Genomic DNA, 22,625 nt, shown 5'->3' with positions numbered 1-22,625 from the left:
ATATTCTTTTTAGGGTGGGTGGTCAGCCAAGTCTTCACACTCTGCAACAACTGTGCTCCTCAAGTCATATTTGCAACTATAGACTCCCATACTCCCCTTTAGAGGAGACACTAAAACATATATGTTTCACTCATTCTATGTCAGGCAAACACGTATTCACAATGAAAGTGAAATATTTGTGAATATTCTTTCGGGTGGTGAGCAGATAAACTGGAAAGATGTTCAGTCATGTATCATGTGACGTTGGACTTCCCATTTACTCACCAGCTTAACAGACTATAGACAAGAGGAACAAACTGTTAGTCAGTTGAAACAAGTGTTAGATTTCTGATGAAAAGCCTTGTTATGTATGACCTTATTTAGATTGTTTGGACATTTGTTTGGACTTTGCTCTTCTTGCAGTACCTCAGTGCTGCGGGTGACTGTCTTGTATTCACCCCTTCATCTTTCAATGGCCGTCATTTAGACACAACACATGGGAGCATCATTATATGTTTTGCCAACATCCATGCCAACAGCTGTTTGCCATATAGTTCAAGAGATGTCAAATCACCGTCCACTTCGTTGCATTTTGAGGAAGTGTTCTAAAAGGCTCCCATTGATTCAGACTGTCATCCCCTCCCATACACTCTATACGTTACATCAACGTACTGCCTACACAATGTGTTACATCATGGATCAATGTGTGTCTCCATCTTCATTTTACTGGACACTTTTGATCTGGTTCACTCTGCACAATTGTACATCTCCTCTTTTTTCTAGTAGACGATTGCACACATTTCTCGAATTAGATTATTTACTGTGGGGGGTGCTGCGGGAGTATGGGGTGAGGGTGTCTCTTCTGAGGGCCATCCAATCTCTGTACGCTCAAAGCGAGAGCTGTGTACGGGTTCTCGGTAGTAAGTCAGACCCGTTTCCGGTGGGGGTTGGCCTCCGCCAGGGCTGCGCTTTATCACCAATCCTGTTTGTGATATTCATGGACAGGATATCAAGGCGTAGTCGTGGTGGGGAGGGGTTGCAGTTTGGTGGGCTGAAGATCTCATCTCTGCTGTTTGCGGATGATGTGGTTCTGATGGCATCATCGGCCTGTGACCTTCAGCTCTCATTGGATCGGTTTGCAGCCGAGTGTGAAGCGGTTGGGATGAGGATCAGTACCTCTAAATCTGAGGCCATGGTGCTCAGCAGGAAACCGATGGATTGTCTACTACAGGTAGGGAATGAGTCCTTACCCCAAGTGAAGGAGTTCAAGTACCTCGGGGTCTTGTTTGCGAGTGAGGGAACAATGGAGCGTGAGATTGGCCGTAGAATCGGAGCAGCAGGGGCGGTTTTGCACTCGCTTTACCGCACTGTTGTGACGAAAAGAGAGCTGAGTCGTAAGGCAAAGCTTTCGATCTACCGGGCGATCTTTGTTCCTACCCTCACCTATGGTCATGAAGGCTGGGTAATGACCGAAAGAACGAGATTGCGGGTACAAGCGGCCGAAATGGGCTTTCTCAGGAGAGTGGCTGGCGTCTCCCTTAGAGATAGGGTGAGAAGCTCAGTCATTCGTGAGGAACTCGGGGCAGAGCCGCTACTCCTTTGCGTTGAAAGGAGCCAGTTGAGGTGGTTCGGGCATCTGGTAAGGATGCCCCCAGGGCGCCTCCCTAGGGAGGTGTTCCAGGAGCGTCCAGCTGGAAGGAGGCCTCGGGGAAGACCCAGGACTAGGTGGAGAGATTATATCTCCACACTGGCCTGGGAACGCCTCGGGATCCCCCAGTCAGAGCTGGTTGATGTGGCCCGGGAAAGAGAAGTTTGGGGTTCCCTGCTCAAGCTGCTGCCCCCGCGACCCGATTTCGGATAAGCGGTTGATGATGATGATGATGATGACTTGTAAATAGTCTATTTATATTTTTTTAAAGCATTTTACTTTTTTGTTTTCTGGGTTTATGTTAATTATAGTGTGCATGGTCTGACAACACAACATTCTTTGGATGCAAGAACGTACTTGCCAATTTAACCGATTTTGATTCTGATTCTTTGCACTGTTTTTGTGTTTACTCTATATAGGTCTCAGGTGGCTTTCTCCTATACATTTTCACCTTTTATATTGTACTGTTGAAGGGAGCCTGAGACTCAAGACATTTATTGTCGATAAAAGCTGCTGGAATTGTTGTGCATATGACAAATAAACAGACTTGAATCATGTTGAATCTTGAAAACAATCCCTATTTATTAATGAGGGATTGTTTATTTGGTCATTTTTTTAATAAAGTTTGGCCTAGCTTACTGCAAAACTTCAGCTTTACCCAGTATAAAAAGAGTGACATTCACAGATAGCATGTTGTTAAGGTATAGTGGTGAAAGTAATCTGTAATAGGTAGGTAAGTGCTGTCCCTGCCAACAGGTGAGAACAGTGTGTATGTATGTATGTGTGTGTGTGTGTGTGTGTGTGTGTGTGTGTGTGTGTGTGTGTGTGTGTGTGTGTGTGTGTGTGTGTGTGTGTGTGTGTGTGTGTGTGCGTGCGTTTGTGAGTGTGCGTTTGTGTGTGTGTGTGTGTGTGTGTGTGTGTGTGTGTGTGTGTGTGTGTGTGTGTGTGTGTGTGTGTGTGCGTGCGTGCGTGCGTGCGTTTGTGTGTGTGCGTTTCTGTGTGTGTGTGTGTGTGTGTGTGTGGGCTGTATTTGCATAACATGAATATATAAAACGCATTTTACTACCCCGGGCACAGCAGATTAGCTTCACAGGTGAGACTGAACAGGATCATTGTGGCTTTGATGCCATGAAGGTGGACGGGGAAAAGTTCTGAGAGAAAGGTAAGAGGAAACAAATACACACTCACACACACACACACACACACACACACACACACACACACACACACACACACACACACACACACACACACACACACACACACGCACACACACTCCGAAGGGATTTTAGATATAGTCTTTAGAATCTGGTATGAGAACATCTATATCCAAAAGCACACACACACTAACACACACACACACACACACACACACACACACACACACACACACACAGAAACACCAGCTGAAAACTCATTCTGCTTCTTTCATCTTGGCTCATGTTCCAAAGTGGGAGGGGTTTCTGTGCGTCTCTAAGCCAATCAGGGCGAGTGGAAACAGGTCAGGTAGCCGGAGAGGACCTCAGAGAGAGAGCAGGCAGGGCAAAGCAGCCACGCACGGCAGGAGGTAAGAAAGCACACACACACACACACACACACACACACACACACACACACACACACACACACACACACTCACACACCTTTAACTCTCTGATCACTCCCTATGGGGACTGTGGCTGTGCATCAATGTGTAAATGTAGATATACAGGCATAACCACTTATATGTGTGTGTGTATGTGTGTGTGTGTGTGTGTGTGTGTGTGTGTGTGTGTGTGCACGTCTGAATGAGTGTCAGAGCAGAAATAGGGCAGTGCCATTTTAGTCTCTAATTAGAAGGAGTGTTTTGAAGACTCAAGTGTCAGAGTATGAAGATGATGCACTACATTATGACCACAATTCGTCCTCATTATAAACATGTGTTACTTCCATATGATTAGACAGTTTAGTTTAATTCACATTTTTGAATGAAGGTCGGTCTTGCATTTAAATTCCCTATACTGTGAACATTTTACTGTAATAAGTATGAACGCTGAGTCTTTTTTAGCAATGTTTTTATACTACTATTCAATCGTTAAATTATTATTTAAATTCTTTTCAACTTTTCAAAACTTTCAATTTTGCCGGTATTGCATTTCGGATTCCAGGTTTTTCAACAGTGCAGGGAAGGGGATTTGAACTTTTAAAAATGGCAAGCAAGTTATAAGTCTCACGTTTATTTTTCTGGCACTTTCAGCATTGTTTTGCTGTGCATGTCAGATATCAGAATTCTCATGCATTTTCTGCAGGAAATGCATTTCTTTTTTAAATAAAAAAAAAACTCAAAAAGATATTCGAAAAAGACCATACTTGCTAATGAAAACATTTTGACTATCATAGTAGCTGTTGGTTAGTAGTTTCAGTGATTGATGTTCAATTCTCTGAATGAAGTTAAGTCTTGTCTTCAGAACATCCTTCAGTAATTCTAGTTCCAAACCTTAAAAACAGGCTCAAATTAAAGAGTTCCAAGTGCCCGTTGCTTCTGTTTGACAATGTTTTGGTTGGTCACTGTGTGCGCCCATGTGTCCATTCGAGTGTGTGTGTGGATAGAAAGCAGGTCCCTTCTGTGTATCTCTCTTCTATTTATAGTGAGAACAAATCCCAGATATGAGAAGAATCCTACCACCACTTAACAGGCAGGGAGAGAGAGAAAGAGAGAGAGAGAGGAGAGAAAAATAAAATAGAAATAGAAAGAGATGGAGAGATAGAAACAAGTCTGTAAGAGATGGACAAAAAGTGTGAGTGAACAAGCGAGAGAAGTTTAGGCGAGTACACAATCCTGCATTTGACTGATACGGTATTGGGTCACCAGCAAGTAAGTAAGGCGACATCATATTTATTTCTGTGCGTGTGTGTGTGTGTGTGTCTGACTGTCAAGTGCGTGGAGGCCATTGTTGTAATATTCATTCAACTATTTGTAGGCCTAGTTTTTTTAAGAAACAGTCAGTAAGGTAATTAAAGAACAATCAATGTTTAGCAATGGATCCATTATGTTGACCTCATTATCTTCATTTGTTTTGACAAAACTAAGCATTGATTTGGCCCTATCCGTGCAAAAAAAGTAACTTATTCCTAAAAGGTAGCGCTTTTTTCTGATTGTCAACACATCCAATCATCAAAACCAATTTGTTTACTTTCATGTTCCTTTCTCTGTCTTCGACCTCAATGGTTCCTCAATATTTAAAGGAACATACATTTTGGAAAAGAAGAATGCCAAATATTTAACTATGAAGCTAAAGCCAGAAGATGATTAGCTTAGCTCTGGGCCAAGAAACAGTGTGGCAACATAGACTTTGTAAAACCAGAACTTGCTTTAACAGAATCAACAGAGGGGATAAAACGTGTTAATTAGTGGTTAGTCCAAATGTTTGATTGGTCCAAATTTGTCACCTTCAGACAGGGCAAAGCTTGCTGTTTCCCCCTTATTCCAGTCTTCTTAGCTAAGCTAAGCTCAGCTACGCTAAGATAGCTACCTGCTGGTTATTACATCATGTTTAGGGTTAGGGTTGGAATAAGCTTCCCAAAATGTTGATATATTGCTTTTAAAAAAGAATAATATTATTTATTTATTTTTTAACAGAGCACCAACGTGGCTTTTATCAAAGCTAATATAGAGGGTTTTGTTGAACAACCACACGTCTGTCTCTCTCTCTCCCTATCTCTCTCTCTCTCTCTCTCTCTCTCTCTCTCTCTCTCTCTCTCTCTCTCCCTCTCTTATCACAAAAATACAAATGTTTTCGGGATTATGAACTGTTGGACCAATTACCTTTTGGTCCAGTGAGAAAAATGTTGGACAATTGAGCTGTCACATGATCTGACTGTTGGACTTATGGCATGACATCCTAGTTTAGCCTGTTAGGGCGCTAACCAAAACCAAAAGTCGCAGGTGAGGCTGGGAGTGTTATTAGTTTAGCAGATATCTGGTCATAAAGCAGAGTAAGGTGAAGATCACCAAAGAATGTATCCTCTAGACTAGAGAACACAAATATATGTGTTGAATAGTAGTAATCCATTCAAATGATTGTCAAGAGTTCAAACTCTGAACTATAAATGTCAACCTTGTGGTGGCGCCATGCATAAGTAAGTTCAGGGGATCACCAAAGTCAGCAGGCTTCATCCACAGAGGAGCATGAATGTGTGGACCCCCTGGAGATGATTCATCTCAAGGGGTGTATCCTCCTAATACACTCTATTTAAGCATGAACAACTTTTCATTACATCCAGACTGACCTCACCACCCAGAGAGCCTTGCTGTTGGCTAGTTCTGAAAACATATGATCACCTACCACAAACAAATGTAGGCTATTTATGCTACTTTACATGCAACTGCAGCTACATAAACTCTTGGTGATAGGCTATTCCAGAAGTGCAGTCATAAAGTCAGTGGTCACACTGGCGGACTCACACTCAACTGCACACCCAGACACACACATGCTCTATCTCATAGATCCCTTTTGTATGGCAACTATACAGAGGTTTAAATGGTTTCAATGTTTGAAGATTTGAATAATTTAGTAGTATCACAAATAGATGAACCTGTTTTTAGGAGTGTGTGTGTGTGTGTGTGTGTGTGCATGTGCGCACGCGTGTGTGTGTGTGTGTGTGTGTGTGTGTGCGTGTGTGTGTGTGTTTTTGTGTGTGTGAGGGAGAGTGTGTACATATGTGTGAAAGCAGAAAGGGCTTGTCTGGCTTAGCAGCGTGGCGTCAAAGGGCAGCTGCTACTCATTGCTAACATAAATATCCCGTTGTGTAAGCATGAGCGTGTGTGTGTGTGTGTGTGTGTGTGTGTGTGTGTGTGTGTGTGTGTGTGTGTGTGTGTGTCTGTGTGTCTGTGTGTGTCTGTGTCTGTGTATTTTTGGGGGTGTCCAGGCCTCTGCTCTTCTGTCAAGGGCAGCAGGTCTCTCATTGTATGTTGTTGCTCAAACAGCGCCCTGGAAACGGTTTCTAAGCGCTGCCATCAAACGCAGCGGCAGCATTAGCAGCAGCCAGAGGGCCTGGGACTGTGTGTCTTTGCTCTGAGCCACTTGTAGATAAGATAAATAAGAGATACATAGGAGATACATGGGCAATGGAAACTTAGACGTAAAGAACCACTTTGCAAAAGGGAGGGATAAGGTAGAAAATAACAAATGAGGGGGACACCCTGATGGATTAATATAGGTGTGTAGGGTTAAGATAGATAGCCTATGTATTTTACAGCAACTGACCATTTGATATGTCAGCTGCCATGGCTCTGTTTCGCCTGTCAAGCCTAATTGCACAGCCAATTGCCCATACATTATGTAGGCTACTCTTTATTTTATTTACCATTTGAAATGCGCTGTCATTTCTGAAACGAATAACATTATTGTATTTATCATCAACCACAGCTAAATGGTTAACTAAGCTAATATTAGCTCGATGAGTTGGTTACCATCTCTGGGCTGGCTGACTTTTTACTGTTTCCCAGTGTGTCATTTTATAACAAGAATCTAGTAAAAGGGGATATCATGTTACAGCTGCATGCACTGTGCATACAGTCAGAGTCCTCACCAGTCAAATTACAGTCATGTGACAATACTGTGTCTATCAGTGATAAGTGTCTGATATCAAACTCCACTGCTCCCTATATAGAGTTAACTCAGTGTAACAGGCTGTGTTTCTTTTAAAACGTATGTTTAGATATTTCTTTCTTTGGGAGACATGCTTGATGTCTATCTTATCGAAAACAAGACCTAAACTAAATGTACAAGATGTTATTTTCTTCATTTTGACTGAGCCTGTAAAAAAACGTATACATGTGTGTTCCGTCCTCATTGGGAATGAATGTGCTTCAGGCAGTTTGTAAAGTGATTATAATTTGGCCTGGAACAATCAACAAACAAGACTAAATTCCCATATAAATTGGCTGCAAGTTGAAAGAACTGGTTTTTGGCACTTAGTTACTCTTGAATAAGAATATACATACTATTTGATTACAGCATGCAGTGTATGTTGTTTGTTGAGATTACAATTGAATCAATAACCCAATTTAGAGCCTGGAAGAGTAAAGCTTAGGTGAAATGCATACAGGTCTACATTGCAACAAAAAAAAACTACACCTGGCCCATTGCAAAGTTCCTCTCGCTCGCGCACACACACACACACACACACACACACACACACACACACACACACACACACACACACACACACACAAGCTGACACTTTTATTTTGACATTTCCCTCTGTCTCTCTCCCCCTCATCAATGATTCAGAGAACAGTTCCTCTACCTGCCCCGGTCTGTATGAGTCGCTAAGCAACGGAAATGCTATCCCGGGCCTTGAGTCCCATTGACCCCAACATTCACACACACACACACACACACACACACACACACACACACACACACACACACACACACACACACACACACACACACATGCACACACACACACACACACACACACACACACACACATACACACTGTTTTAATGTCAGTGACCTGTGTTTCCTTCAGGTCAGTGGACTAACTGGAGGGATTATGTCCAAACCTTCCACCAACGTTAAGGCCCTTCAGGTAAAATATTTTGATCTCTAAAGTGTGATGTTTGCACTGCATGGAACTGTCACTTTATAGGGTTAAGACATTTTTAACTTAATATATCTCCATGAAACGTGTCCAACGTGTTAACAGAACAGATTTGGGATACAGCCTTTCTTCATTCTAATATATAAATGAAAAAATACTATATGTACAGGTCTTAGAAATGCATTTTCGGCATGTTTTTGAGAGCAACATGTATCATAAATCAGACAACTAACACCATATGAAGAAATCCTTCTGTCTAAGAATGATAATGGACATTGTAGTTAATGTAAGCACTCAAGAAGTTGATTTGTTTGGGTCAGAATATTGACAAAAACGAATTTCAAGATAATGGACGATGTTAAAGACGAATGTATAGGAGAAATACATAGATGCAGACAGGCATAAGTACAGTAAATAAACATCCAAATGATTTGTGTTGACCTTTTATGACCTTTATAAAAGAAGACATGTAATGGAAGCAAAATAGACAAAAATCCAAAAGTGAGGATTTTCACAAACAACTATGCACATGCAAAGTACACCCAGGTTATGATTGGATACACGCTTCAACTAAATGTGATAATAACTCCAGATGACAAGTGTTTCCACATTTAAGTATTTATTGGTGAAGGCAAATACAGAGGTCAGACTGTGTGCATATAGAGTATTGAGGCTTTTGTTAGTCCAGTGTTATAGAGCAGAGGATGAGGAATCGCCTGTTACACTGAGTGTTTTGTGTTTAAGTTTTGAAGTGTGTGTCTGCATTTCTGTTGCGAATGGCTGTGTGCTCGCATGTCAGAGAGGGGGTTTTCTTCCTTCCATGGTCTCCCTTCTTTTTATTGTGCACTTCTCGTTGTCATGTCTAACCATGGGACAGGTGGATGCAGGGTTTTCAAAACACAATACAGTAAAGAAACATATACGGTTCTTAATTACATCTCAATCAGTGCCCAATACTATATCAGAACAAAACTCTTAAATAAATAAAATATAATGTTTGTATGTTTGCATCAAAATGATTCACGGGTGCACCTTTTGACTCTTTTCAAAGAAGAAACAACTCATTGATGTGCTTTATACAAAACTCAGTATTTTTTTGTTCCTTTTTCTGTTTTTGACTGTTAAATTCCATCTTGTGTATAAGCATTATTTTTTCTCTCTGGTGGTTTTATTTCCATGCCCTCAATTCACCAATAAAAATATTGAGTAAAAAGGACCATAGTTGCCTTTTAATGATGAAGTAAAGAGTCCCTTTAAGTATGTTATTCAAGTAAACTGCTAGTGCTTTGCTAGACATTATAACTATTATTATTTGTATTACAACTTCTTCAGAAATGTTTAAATAAATATGCAAATTTGGCAATATGCAAAAAAATGACTTTTAAGGAATAAACAACGTGTGTTCACATACCTTTCTCGAGGTTCCTCCAAGAGTGACGGCTGTGAGTTCACTCTGCGCTTTATAAGGACTTAGACAAAGGGTGTGTTCATTTTTCACTGAAGTTTCACTTATTTCAGCATTTTGTTCCCTCAGACGATATGTCTTTGTGTGATCAGAGGCAGACTTACCATTGGGACAAGCTACCAAGGCCCCCATAAAATGCCTTAATATTTATGGTAAAGGCAAGACACTTCCTGTGATTGGGTAAAAAACGTTAACTTATAGATATCATCATGAAACTCTGAAAGTTAATTTTTTACATTAAAACAACAATTGTTTGTGATACAATTTTCTAAGAAATCTTTCAATAAATTGGCAATTAGACTATATCTACATAATTAAATGTACATTTTCATTTCTTTAAAAACCAAAAATCCAGAAGTTGCCAGAGTTAAAATCTTGATTTTACTCTTTACAACATATCCAAAGTTTTTGTCGAACGGATTTTTTGATACAGTCTTTTTTCATTTTATAAATAAAAAAATATTATGTACAGGTCTTAAAAATGTATTTTCTGCATGTTTTCCAGAAGAAAATGTATCATAAATCAGACATTTAGTCATTCAGTAATAATCTTAAGAATAGTGCTATGATTTTGAAAAGCTATCATGATGTAAGTGCTTTAGAAGTTAGGGATTTTTGGTTCAGAGAAAACAACTAAATATACATAGAATAATCTATAATGTACAGATGCAAATGGAAAGATGTATTCAAATATACAACTAAATGAGCATTGTGGACCTTTTATTATACTTTAATGAAATATGTGTTATGGAAGCAAAATAGAAAACACTTAAAACTGAGCTGGTGAACTGGACCTCTCAAGCTACCAGTTCTAAATTGCACTAGGGATACACATGAGGTCCCCTTTAGACTGTTGTGCAGGTACTCCAGGTTGGAGCTGCAAAGTGAGAATAACTGGGTTTTCCAACTGAGTGTTTTCCAATCACTGTCTGTAGGCTCTGGCTCAGCAGGTAGCGCAGGTAGCTATCACAACAAGGTTGTAAAGAAATTCTGGTACAAGCTTAGACTGAAATGGTGCAGGACTTTACACATCATTCTTTATAGTTGGATATTTTAATTAAGGCTGAGTCTCAAAGGCTTTTTTTATACTTACTAAATTGTTTGAGTTTTCAATACAAACAAGCACAGTTTCATTGATCAAGCAATAAGCTTCTGAAAAGCTTGTTTTTTAACTCAAGTCAATATCACGATTAGTTGTACATTTTACCTGGACCTTGTTTTTGAGTGATTTTTTTGTTTTTTTGCCCTGATAGATTAGATCAATGACAATATGTTCACTGTAAATATGTTCAACTGTTAAATCTGAGATATTTTTTCTAATGAAAGAGAATTAAAATAATTGTTACAAAAACAATGTTAAAATGATTGTTCTATAATAAAACATGTGACCATTATTAAATATAACTATTTAACGAGTTCAGGTCCAAATGTTGTGTTATTTCAATCGGTGTTATATCAAGTATGGTCTTGAAAATAAAAATGTCTTTAATAGTTAAAATAATTCCAAGAAACACTTGTTGTTGGTGTTTAGTTCGGCAGATAGATAAACACTTCACAAAATGACATACCAAGGCCATCCGCTGTTTATGATTGCGTTTGACATTTCTCGGAATGGGCCAAGTGTGGCACTGGCTCTGAGAGTCAAATATTAACGCGGTTGGTATAAACAGAAACAAACATTCGCCAAGTGTTCGCCGGAGATTACCTATATGCCTTTAAAACAACATAACATGATGTACTCCCCCACCTTAACCTAGGGCAGGTGGACTGGGTACCACATAACTGAGCTGAGGGGGAATGGAGGTTGGCCAGGGAACTTCTAAATCTATAATTTGACGCCTTATAAATGCCTTGTAGGCTTCCCACATAGTTGTGGCCGAGGTTCGGGATGTGTTAATCTCAAAACAAATATACATTTGTTCTCCGAGAAATTGTAGAAAGTTTAAAATATTCCAGTCTGGAATAGCTTTTATTTTATTTGAGTAACAGTACAATTCTTTATTTGATGAATTCAGGTGTCTCCATATCAGATAATAAGAATTTAAATATATTGTTGTACAGTTTTGGCTGGATTATTTTACCTCAGTCGTTCCGCTACTTTTGTCTGGGTGTTCTATCAATTGTGAAAATTATTTGGACCCCTCAGGTAAAACAGAAAACAGGTGTACCTTTTGTAGTTCTTCTACATTCTTATAAAGTAGACAGGGTACGAGTCTACAAACACGTTTAAACTCCAAACATACATTTTTGTGTCTTTGACAGCATTGTCTTCGTGTTGACATGACCAGCCAGATATAAGTAAAAAAAAAATTCCATTAGCTGCATGTAACATGCCGGACATACTACATAGACCAGACCGAGGTCTCACACCATCGGGAGGTCTGACCAGTTTTTCACTGCATTTCAGGCACATGGGGAAATATTTACACCATATATACAATATGTTATAAATAGTAACATACAGTATGTAAAGAAAACTGTGGGTCCTGTCACTGTAAACAACAGTGAAACAGTACATTTGCAGGTCCCTTCCTAACTTCAAACAGTGTTCTAGTGATAACATTTTCCTATGAGGAAAGTTTGTTTATTAAGAGAATATATCTTAGAATAAGTTCCCTTTTCCGACCCACCCAAAAATACATAGAGCACCTTTATCTTCCATTTCATCCCTTGAATATGAAAATATGTGATCTTTGGTTTTGATGTGTATGCTCATGTTGTTTATGTGGATTGATTTCTATTGTGAAGGCCTTTAATGTGACAGCAGCACTGGAGGCCACAGCAAGTTTTCATAAGGGGGACAATAAAAAGTTACTTAATTTAAAATCAATCAGTATGTGTTTAATAGTAGTAGCTGCAAAATCCAAGATTTAGGGGGATGTTGAAAGTCAAATGTAAACCATATTAAATTGTTTAAATCATTTGTATGGTGTTTTTGATTTACGTTTTACACAGCACATGCTTTTGTGACCATCAGATTAAAATGTACCATGCAGCAATAGCATATATTTAACCCTAAAAAAAGCAAATAATCCTAATGTCTGCCATTTGTTTTGTTTTCTTCATTTTGCAAATACATTAACGGAAGACATACAAAATAAATGGCCTGTATAGAACAATTAGGCTTATTTGTCTTCTGGCGACAAGAGGCTGGGCCCGCAGTTTTGTTTACGGACATATTCTTGTTCCAGGTCCCTTACACTCATTTTATTTTCATTTATGAAGACAGCATTTTTCAATACTAAGAAGTACATGTAGAGTACACATGTTTTGTAAACTAACTGCGGGCTCTCAAATTGTAAACAAATTACCCCTTCCCTTGAAACTGCATAGTGCACCTTTAATTTCTTGCTGAAGACACTAAAAAAGGGGGAGGGCTTTTCAACACAAGGGAGAAATCTTGCAGTGGCTGATTGCAACACAAATCCTGCCGGCCCCAAAGTTATTGGTCTTCCATCCTTAGCTAGACATTCCCTTCGCTTTCACAGAAGCTTTAAAGGCTCAGTTCACTTTTCAAAATAAAATACTACTCTGTCAAAACCGTCGTTCAAAACTCCCGTTAACTTTGTAGGATTAATCAACACGCTCTGTGGTTCCATCTCAGCCTCCTCCCGAATTTACGGCCACAGCATCTTTTTACAGCTTCAGAGAGCAAGCATTAAAAAAAAACCCAATTCAATTTCTTGGAACAGCTGGTGCAGCCCCACAAACAACATCTTCCAGCATGATTCCCAAAGTCCAGTATGTACTTCTCTATAATACACATCCTTCACTAACATCTGTCTATGGTAGGAAGGCAGAGTTTAGTCATTCGTTTGCATTAGTAGTAAAAAATAATTAGATGGTATTGAGTAAATATTTAGGCATTAGTGCAGATGTTTGGATACAAAACACTTGTGTGCCGTACAACAAAAAGCACATATTATTCACATAGCAGACATTTGAAGAAATAGTTTATTTTTTTTTTATTGTTTAGCCTTTTGCCTCACACTTTGCATCAAGAAAAGGCAAAAGAAACCGTTCCTTTAACTGTGCGTGCATTTCTGATGAAGAAATGGGCAATGGCCGCTCATCCAGGTTAGCTTAGCTCAAACACTGGAAGTCAAGTGTAGCGTTAGCCTGCCTCTGTTTACAGTCAGAAGAAAGTCATTACATCATCACTATACGATCATTGGTTTCCATTCAAGTCAGACTCTCACAGGTGTCCATCGAGAAATGCAAAAAAATGTTTGCCAAAGACACATTATCGTCCGCTAATCAACTCTGAATTTTAAACTGTTGAATCCAGAATTTGTTGGAGCTTGATCAAAACTAGAGACTATAAAAGTCAGGATATCTTGGCCTCCACTCTATCAGTTTGGATGATCTTATTTTAGATCTATCAGTCTTGTTGTGAGTCCGCCAACAGTGCAATGCTACACTTCGTGGGTGCCCCATTGAAGAGCTAAGACTTGCAAAGACACACTGGTATGTCCTTTTAGTAATGTAGCTTGTTGTTTAGCTTAGCATACAAACTGTAAGTAAGCTGAAACCGCTAGCCTTAAAAATAAAATTAAAACATTTAAATAAACATTTATATAAGCAAAATAAGTATTTTTCCTATGATAAATAATTACATACATATGATTGAATTTCACATTTTAGGGTGACTTTCCTATAATCTTTGGTGGAATGTCAGAAGATGATTGCTAACAGCACGCTAAGCATAAGACGGTAAACAGTCCCAGCCAAAGCAACATTACAGGGACACAACTTTGAGCAAACAGGCTGCAAAATGAGGCGATTTCTTCCAATAACACACACACACACACACACACACACACACACACACACACATACACACCAAACTCCCTTTCTGTACAGCTTTACAATATGAGCATGTATACAATACATTACAGTACAATGCAAAACACATCAAATCCAAAGGACAGGACGTCAAGGAGCAGGCAGCAGTAGAACATCAAGCAGGTCTGTGTGTGTGTGTGTGTGTGTGTGTGTGTGTGTGTGTGTGTGTGTGTGTGTGTGTGTGTGTGTGTGTATGTGTGTGTGTGTGTGTGTGTGTGTGTGTGCCACAATTTACATAAAGAAACATTGCTCTTTTATGGACATGATGATAACCAGGAAGTACCTCCTGGTCATAATCAAAACAAGAGGTTTCGAGGAAACAGAAGGAGTACACACAGACGCACCCTTACACACACACACACACACACACACACACACACACACACACACACACACACACACACACACACACAGAACATGTTTTGTTTGTTTAAGTTTTGAAGGTATCTCATTGGCTGTTCCTTGCTGTCCGTCAGGCTAATTTGAACATCCCGATGGGAGGTCTGCGTCCAGGGGCGGGGCATCCTGTCAAGAGGAGAGAGGAGACAGCAGAACACACAGAAGAGGTAAGACAAAACACACACACACACACACACACACCCACACGCACAGACATACTTCGGTAACTTTCGGGGACTTTATAATAATCTCTTTATAATAAACTCTATAATCAGTACTTGCCTATTCTCAACAAAGATAACCTATAACCCAAACCTTAACCATTGACCCAAAAGTCAGTATTTTACAAAAAGGGGACTCGGCTAATGTACCCAGTTGCACAAGGCGTCCCAAATCACTTGGTTTTAAGTATTTTATGTCCCCAAAAGTCACTTCAGTAAGACACACACACACATGCAAGAAAGTGAAAGCCAACATTGTACTTGCAGGTGTTTTGCATGGAAACAATAAGCACATATCCTCAACTGTAGTGTCTTTCACTTTGTTCATGTTGTGTCTATTCTTCAAAACTCTATAAAATAATTTTAAAAACTTAAACCATTACATGTTCAGGACCTGAAGTGGTGGTTGCAGCTATTCTGCTTAGCTATGCTAGTAATATGCACAAAGTAATTTTTACATTACTTTTTTTCCACATTAATCTTGCAACTTGTAGTGAAGTTAGCACAGTCCACATATTTACTTCTGTATAAAGGGGATTGTTTTCCCTCTCAGGCCCCTTTACCAGAGCCGCCATGCGCTGCGGCCCAGACGCCAGAGGAGAAGAAGGCGTTGCCAGGGGCGGTGAAACTACCCGGGCCGGCGGTTAACCTATCAGAACTGCAGAATGTCAAGAGTGAACTACGATATGTCACCAAGGAATAACCAACACGTAGGTGAGCACATCTTCCATATATCTTCCATATTCTTAAGGGATACCACAGACCCGACTGTTTAAGTAAAAGTAAGAACAACATCTGAAACATTTTAATAATTGAAATGTTTATTTATTTTTCATTAATCTGACCTTATTAAAGTTATACGTTGAAAGTCTGGAACACCTTCTCTTGACTACAAACTGGACTTTTGATGAAAAGCGACCATAAAGCATTTTATCCAAATTCTCGCCAAGAGAGGTTGTGAGGGCTAATGCCACAGAACAAGTATTCAGTAATGCATTATATAATTTGCACATAATGCAAAGGGAAGAAGTACAGGGAACAACTATATTGTGCTATAAGTCCTTTTTTTATTACCCAAAACATATTTATTCACTACAAAGTATTAACAGACTTGGCCTATATGTCATTTAAAAACTCATGACAAATCCAAAAAGCCAACATCCAATTAATGTCGCACTAAAAACAACAACTTTATAGTAATCAATTCTAAACCCTGTAACTACACTCCAATTATAGTGAAAGGGGAATGAACAATGGACAACATTATTTGAAAGCCCAGTATTTAACTATATCGATTTCAAATAAAAACCTAACCAATAAAACGTCAAGGTATTTTATTGTGCATGAGTAGTAATTTCCAGGTGCATGAGTAGTCATTTGCAAAACCAGAGCAGACGTTGTATTTAACCGCATTTTACAACTAGGCACGCAAGGCATGGCAAGTTTATTTATACAGCACAATTCAGAACAGGAGTCTAAGAAATGTGCCACTTTCTGTGGTGGTCTTTTGAAAAATGGTGTCAGTAAAGAATCAATCATATGTTAAAACAATGCTAATAAAGGTAGAAAAGGTCAGAAAGTGTTGAAATTATATAAAAAAACAAATGCTAAGTCAGTTGTATGAGCTGTTAACGACATTTAACATAACTAGTGTTTATTTAACTAGTGTTAAATAAACTAGCTTCAAATGTGAAGAATTTAAATAATTTTTTTCATTTATTTTAGATGATAATTTTCTTCCTAAAGTTTTAAAACAGACAGAAAAGCCTGCACATTTCAACCTTGAAGGAATCACTGAGGGGCTACTGTGTATGCTATTGTATTCAACCGCACACGTGTGTCTAATCAACAGGTGAATAGTCTATCCATTGTCATCATTACTTGGTAACACCAAATGTTCCACTGAAGCTTCTTGATAACTTTGTTGGATGCAGCTCTTTTGAGGCCGACGTATTCAGGCTTAAAGGGTCCAAAGAGACAAATGCAAATTAGAACCAAACTACAGCGACAAAGCACAAAGATGGGTTTACCAACTGAGTCACCGGGCCTTTGTGAATGATGCAAATCCAGTCATTCAGTCTGAAAACTAAATATTGATGTTACTGTACAAATACAGGTCTACACACAGTATACACATGGATACGCTTTTGGAGAAATGGTGAAATAATTATTTAGCTCCTTTACTGAAGTCAAAGTATTAATGCTTCCTGTATTGAAAATGAGTAAAAAGTTAGTTTGAGAAAATATACCCCGAAAGTATCATTTACATTAACATTTATTCTATTTACAATGATATTGTTTTGCAATATCTCCCTCTGAAATGTAGTAAAGAAATATAACGTATCAGAAAATGTAAATTCTCAGGTACAAGTATGTCTGTTCGTCACCTAATTATAAAGTCCTCTTACAGCCGCACACAATGCAATCACCAGATTATCAGTCCACGTCTACACCCAATTTCTACACCCACTTCTTTACCTAATCCGCGCGTGGTTAGACTGGAAGAGGAAATGACTGTGACACTGGGAGGACATGCAAACTGGATTAACCCCAGCTGGACAGAGCTATTCACTGGCCAGAGACAAACTAACACATTTAGCAGTTCATAGCATCTGGTCAGCAAGTCTGAAGAGAAACAGGGTCAAAGTCAAGTTAAACGTACAAGGAAAAACTTTTTAAATCAACAAACAAAAAGAACACTATATAGTCAATGTTATTGAATTTTTACTGTGAGACACTGCAGGTGAATAGGGTAACATGTTTAACTTGTAGCTATCATCATGAAACTTTGCATACATATGCAAAATGGGAACATTTTACTAATTATGTATACATTTAGGGAATGATTATGGGAAACTGAGTTGATATAAGTGCTTTAAAAGTTGAGTATTGAAGAAAACAAATGTTGAGATATTGGCTGTTAAAGATGTTTGTATTGGAGGAATATACAGATACAAACGGATAACGTTTAGTAAAATCAACACCTGAAATAGCCAAAAGACTCAAAATTGACCATTGCTTGCCCGTGCCTCACCTTAAATCAGTGTGGTAAACACTGAGATCCTGGAAGATAGCAGATAGATGCCACATGTATTACATGTAGTGGAGGAAAGTCACCACAAGGGGTCAGTGTGGGCTGCTGGAGTTTTTGTTTTGGTCCAGCGGCATGTGTTGTTGATGCCTCAGTGTGTGGGCTGGAGGGGCTGACTCCGGCTCTATATTTATACCTGTGTGTGTGTGTGTGTGTGTGTGTGTGTGTGTGTGTGTGTGTGTGTGTGTGTGTGTGTGTGTGTGTGTGTGTGTGTGTACTTGTTAATGAGTCTTTTTGTGGACTAATTTAAGCTTTTAAACATCGGAGTGAGGACATGTTTGGTAAGTGAGGACATTTTGCCTGGTCATCACTTCTTAAAAGGCCTGTTTTAAGGCCTAGGTTTTAAGGTTCATGTTAAAATAAGGTTTAGGTTAGTGTTAGTGTTAGTGTAAGGGTTAGTTTTAGGCATTCATATTTGATGTTAAGGTTAGGGGCTAGGGATTGCATTATGTCAACGAGTGTCCTCACAAATATAGAAGTACAAGGAGGTGTGTGTGTTTTACAAAATCTGTGTGACTTACTCAGCAGGACAAATGACAGTACATACTGATTCTGAGCAGTGTGCGATTACACTGGGTGTCAAAATGACTCAACTGAAACTACATCCACCTGATTTCTGAGTGAACTGCTCATGGACCGTCTTTGACCCACATTCCAATGCACTGTTAAACAAAGTTGCCCACAACACCAGAACATTTTTTTTTGGAACACGCTGACAACAGAGTATTAAAACTATTAGAAAAACTGTTTGTTTTCTGTTGGGAAGGTTTAAACGATAATAACTAATGGCAAGCCTTCATGCATTGACGTCTAACTTGACACCTGAGACCTGCAATGTAATCCGAGGAGTGTTTGTATGACGGAAACTCAAGTATGTGGGATGGAAATGAGTAGAAAAGGTGAGAATAGAAAAAGGTCAAGAGAGAGAGAGAGAGAGAGAGAGAGAGAGAGAGAGAGAGAGAGAGATAAGCACAGATAGAAAGCAGGTGATATAGATCAACCACATCTTAGATTTATTAGCCCTGCAAACCCAAATCCACAAAATCATTCCAACTATGTTTAGTTGGTGAGTTAGTTTCATGTTAATAAGCATCTGAAAAGAGTGAGGCATATTTATTAATCCAAATGAAACACATTGTCATTTATGTTGGATCCACTTCACAGAAATTAAGTTTAGATAAGGTGGGCTATACTCTGGTTTCTCATGACACAATAAGTATTTTGTACCAATCATGGCAGTTCTCTGCAAGAAAGTTCAATAAAAACAATGACTGTTGCCATAGAGACTTTTTTTATACTATATTTTATAATATGTATCGACATTTTTTTGCAATCAGATTGTTGTGAAAGCTTATTGAGACACCCAACTGTGATATCATACATAGATTTTTACAATTTCAGACCAGGTTACCAGGGGCTTTAATGGTGAACACAGTGACTCGGCCTTCACTTTCCAGCCATATCTAAGGGTTTGGCAGCTCGTAGACCTCTGATAAACGGATGGTGAAAATCCCTCACAATTTCATTATCTGTATTTTCCCTCCCAGGATCCCCGGCCAGGCGCAGAGGAAGGCGGTTAATCTTCATAGACACAGACTTGCTCCACTGCCACCGATGACTAGCAATGTACAATCGAATTTCAAGACATGTTGGGAAAACCTGTGAAGCCAACGTCCCGCCACCAAGAAGCTCTCTATCCATCAGTACTGAAATAGGTTGAAAAATTATATTTATTTAACAGCTGAGATCATTTTGTCGACAAATCCAAGTCATTATTTATACAAAAAAAGTAACTACGATCGAGGTAAAGCAAGATTATGGATTTTTCTTTTGGTTTTTTTTGCTGCAGATAAGACTCCACTTTACTTGGAATTTTTTTTAGAAGTAAGTGAGTTGTATTGCAATAACGGCATGATCTTCTGCATATTCTTTGCTTTGTTTTTTTGTGTTGGGGTTATTTTAAAACTCCAAAATAAGTTTGTTTTTGAGGACATGTGTTGAAAATTGACATCAATTTACGAAATCCATCCGACAAAAAAAAAAAAAACATGATCCCCTTCTATCCCTGTGATGACCAATGTTAAAGTTATAGTGCGTAACTTCTGCTACCCCAATGAGGACTTCTGAATGATTACAACACCACTGTTGGCGCATCTACATGAGGTAAGCCTTCAGTGCATTGTATTCCTTCTGCTGAACATCCGGGTTTTTTCGAAGCAGTAAAATCAACAACTGAAACATTGGGCGCTTTTTGAGCTTGTAAATGATGCTATACTGAGAAATACATATTTGCTTAATCAACTTTGTGTGAACTCATTTGGATATGGCTTGAATGTAACCGACAATCATTCACATTCAAAAGTTACGCACTATAGCTTTAAGACACTTCTTCCCCAGACCGTCCAAACTCCAATTATTGATTTATACTGATGCTTTCTATGAAAATATTCATTTCTGAATGTTCTTAATGGATTTTGTTTTTTGTTGTTTCATTGTTAAATAAACTGGTATCTTCAGGAAAATATTGCAATAAATCAAGATGGTTTTAAAAAATGAAAACATTTCCAAACTGTATTATCATTATTATTATTTGATGTTGATGGTGTTAAAGAAAAATACTAGTGTAAACATACCTGCAAAACATCAGCATTTAATTGTCATTTTTCGCATGATAGCATGCTGACATTAGCATTTTAGCTTTGAAATACATCCTCACAGAGCCTGTAATGTCGGCTGACGTTTTGTTTACATGTCACAATCTTGCTGTTGAGGTTGACAGCTGTATCAGCTTACACAGGCACCCCGCATAAAACCGACAGGGTGCAAAAGTCATGTTTTTTAAGATGACATGTTTAAAAAGGATAATTTCCTTGCAGAGGCTTCCTTTTTTCTCCTGTGGCTGTCAGGAGTTTGACAGTGAACATAATGCATGCACTGATTAAACATATATTTTAAAAAATCCTTCCAGGCAAAAGTTAATTATGTTAAAACAAAGAAAAAGCCAATTAAAACGTCATGGTTGCCTTGATGGAAACTGTCATGTGTAGAGTAATATTTCCAGCTGTTGTAGTTTTATATTATTAGGTGCATATGTGATGGGTATTAACAGGTTTTAGGTGGGAGTCAGGGGCATATGTGTGCATGCAGTCACCTTGATCCTGACCTAAACCTTAAAATCCAACCGTTTCAAGAGGGAATTCCATATCAATAAACACATGGCATCAGACTCACCACAAGCCAAGATAACCCCATTACAACTAGCACGTATCCATCATCGCATCACATGTCCCTTCCAGGCACACATACAAACACAACACAACACACACACGCAGCAGCTGTAGCTAAGTTTAGCCTCTATCAGGTCAACAGTGCAATACAAAGCAGGTGGTGTTTTAATAACCAGGATTTGACATTGTGTGGGAAAGAGTAAGCGACAACAAAAAAATTCTGCTGTTTTTGTACGATTGTTTTTCAAACTAGTGTTTCCCTTCCATAAAACAACAAACACACCCACACATACACACCCACATACACACAAACTAATCCCGGAGCGTGAGCCAGCATCTACTCAGAGATAATAACTCACTACAAAATGCACGCTGTAGAGGCAGAGAGAGCGCACTGCAAACGCTTGTAAGTGTGTGATAAAGTGAATGTTGTTTGCATATGCATGTGTGTGTGTGTGTGTGTGTGTGTGTGTGTGTGTGTGTGTGTGTGTGTGTGTGTGTGTGTGTGTGTGTGTGTGTGTGTGTGTCTATGTGTTTGTGTGTAGGCCTATCACACCAACAGTAGCACACACTTGCACGGTTGCTCAACATTAATCAGATGAATGTAAACCCGTTTGCACAATTTGAAACCTCACACTGAAAACAAATCCTTTCTTTATTGTTTCTCGCCCCCTCTCGCCCCCGCCTTTAACTCCGCATAAAAATAATAACGTGACATCAATCATGCATGATCCCGAAGCGATGCAGGTCGTTGCGTGGTTAAATGCCTCGTAAAAGGTCACTGCTTACTCCAATACCAAAATGCTATTTCAACCCCTATTGACACTTGCACTTTTGACATCTTGGCAAAAGTTCCTCCGGGGGGCTTTGATATGTACCTCACGCTAAAAGGCTCAACCGAGTCTGTGTCTGTGTTTCTATTTATGTGTCCAGGGCGATGAGGGCACAGATAGGCGCCGTGGCAACCCGTGCCCTGGAATCTTGGGTCGCAGACTAAAGCAGCTGTATTCACCAATGAGTTCATCCGCGGGGATAGACACTTAAACCCTGCCAAGCTCCCTCTGTGCATGATGTGTGTGTGTGTGTGTGTGTGTTGTATCTGCAGTTGGTGTGTGTGTGTGTGTGTGTATGTATGCCGGACGGATGAATGCGGGCGATA

At 39.2% G+C, this 22,625-nt stretch overlaps 1 protein-coding gene across 4 annotated transcripts; it reads left to right on the top strand.

The window, feature by feature from the left end:
- Positions 1 to 2,745: 2,745 nt before the first annotated feature.
- Positions 2,746 to 20,667, top strand: smpx (small muscle protein X-linked). Of its 4 annotated transcripts, none has more exons than XM_080049927.1 (6): positions 2,746 to 2,789; positions 3,079 to 3,194; positions 8,147 to 8,206; positions 15,005 to 15,094; positions 15,702 to 15,858; positions 19,787 to 20,667. In XM_080049927.1, exons 3-5 carry the CDS (start codon positions 8,171 to 8,173, stop codon positions 15,849 to 15,851), a joined length of 276 nt encoding a protein of 91 aa, XP_079906053.1. In that variant the 5' UTR covers positions 2,746 to 2,789; positions 3,079 to 3,194; positions 8,147 to 8,170; the 3' UTR covers positions 15,852 to 15,858; positions 19,787 to 20,667. The 4 variants fall into 4 exon arrangements, with proteins under 4 accessions (XP_079906053.1, XP_079906050.1, XP_079906052.1 ...); XM_080049924.1 differs by having other exon boundaries at positions 15,702 to 15,862; XM_080049926.1 differs by lacking the exons at positions 2,746 to 2,789; positions 3,079 to 3,194 and adding an exon at positions 4,371 to 4,485 and having other exon boundaries at positions 15,702 to 15,862.
- The last annotated feature ends 1,958 nt before the right edge of the window (positions 20,668 to 22,625 follow it).

The sequence above is a fragment of the Ammodytes marinus genome (assembly GCF_949987685.1).
Source record: "Ammodytes marinus genome assembly, chromosome: 21".
NCBI lineage: Eukaryota > Metazoa > Chordata > Actinopteri > Uranoscopiformes > Ammodytidae > Ammodytes > Ammodytes marinus.
The sequence above is the reverse complement of the archived record's forward strand: the minus strand, read 5'-3'. Positions and strand labels throughout refer to the sequence as shown.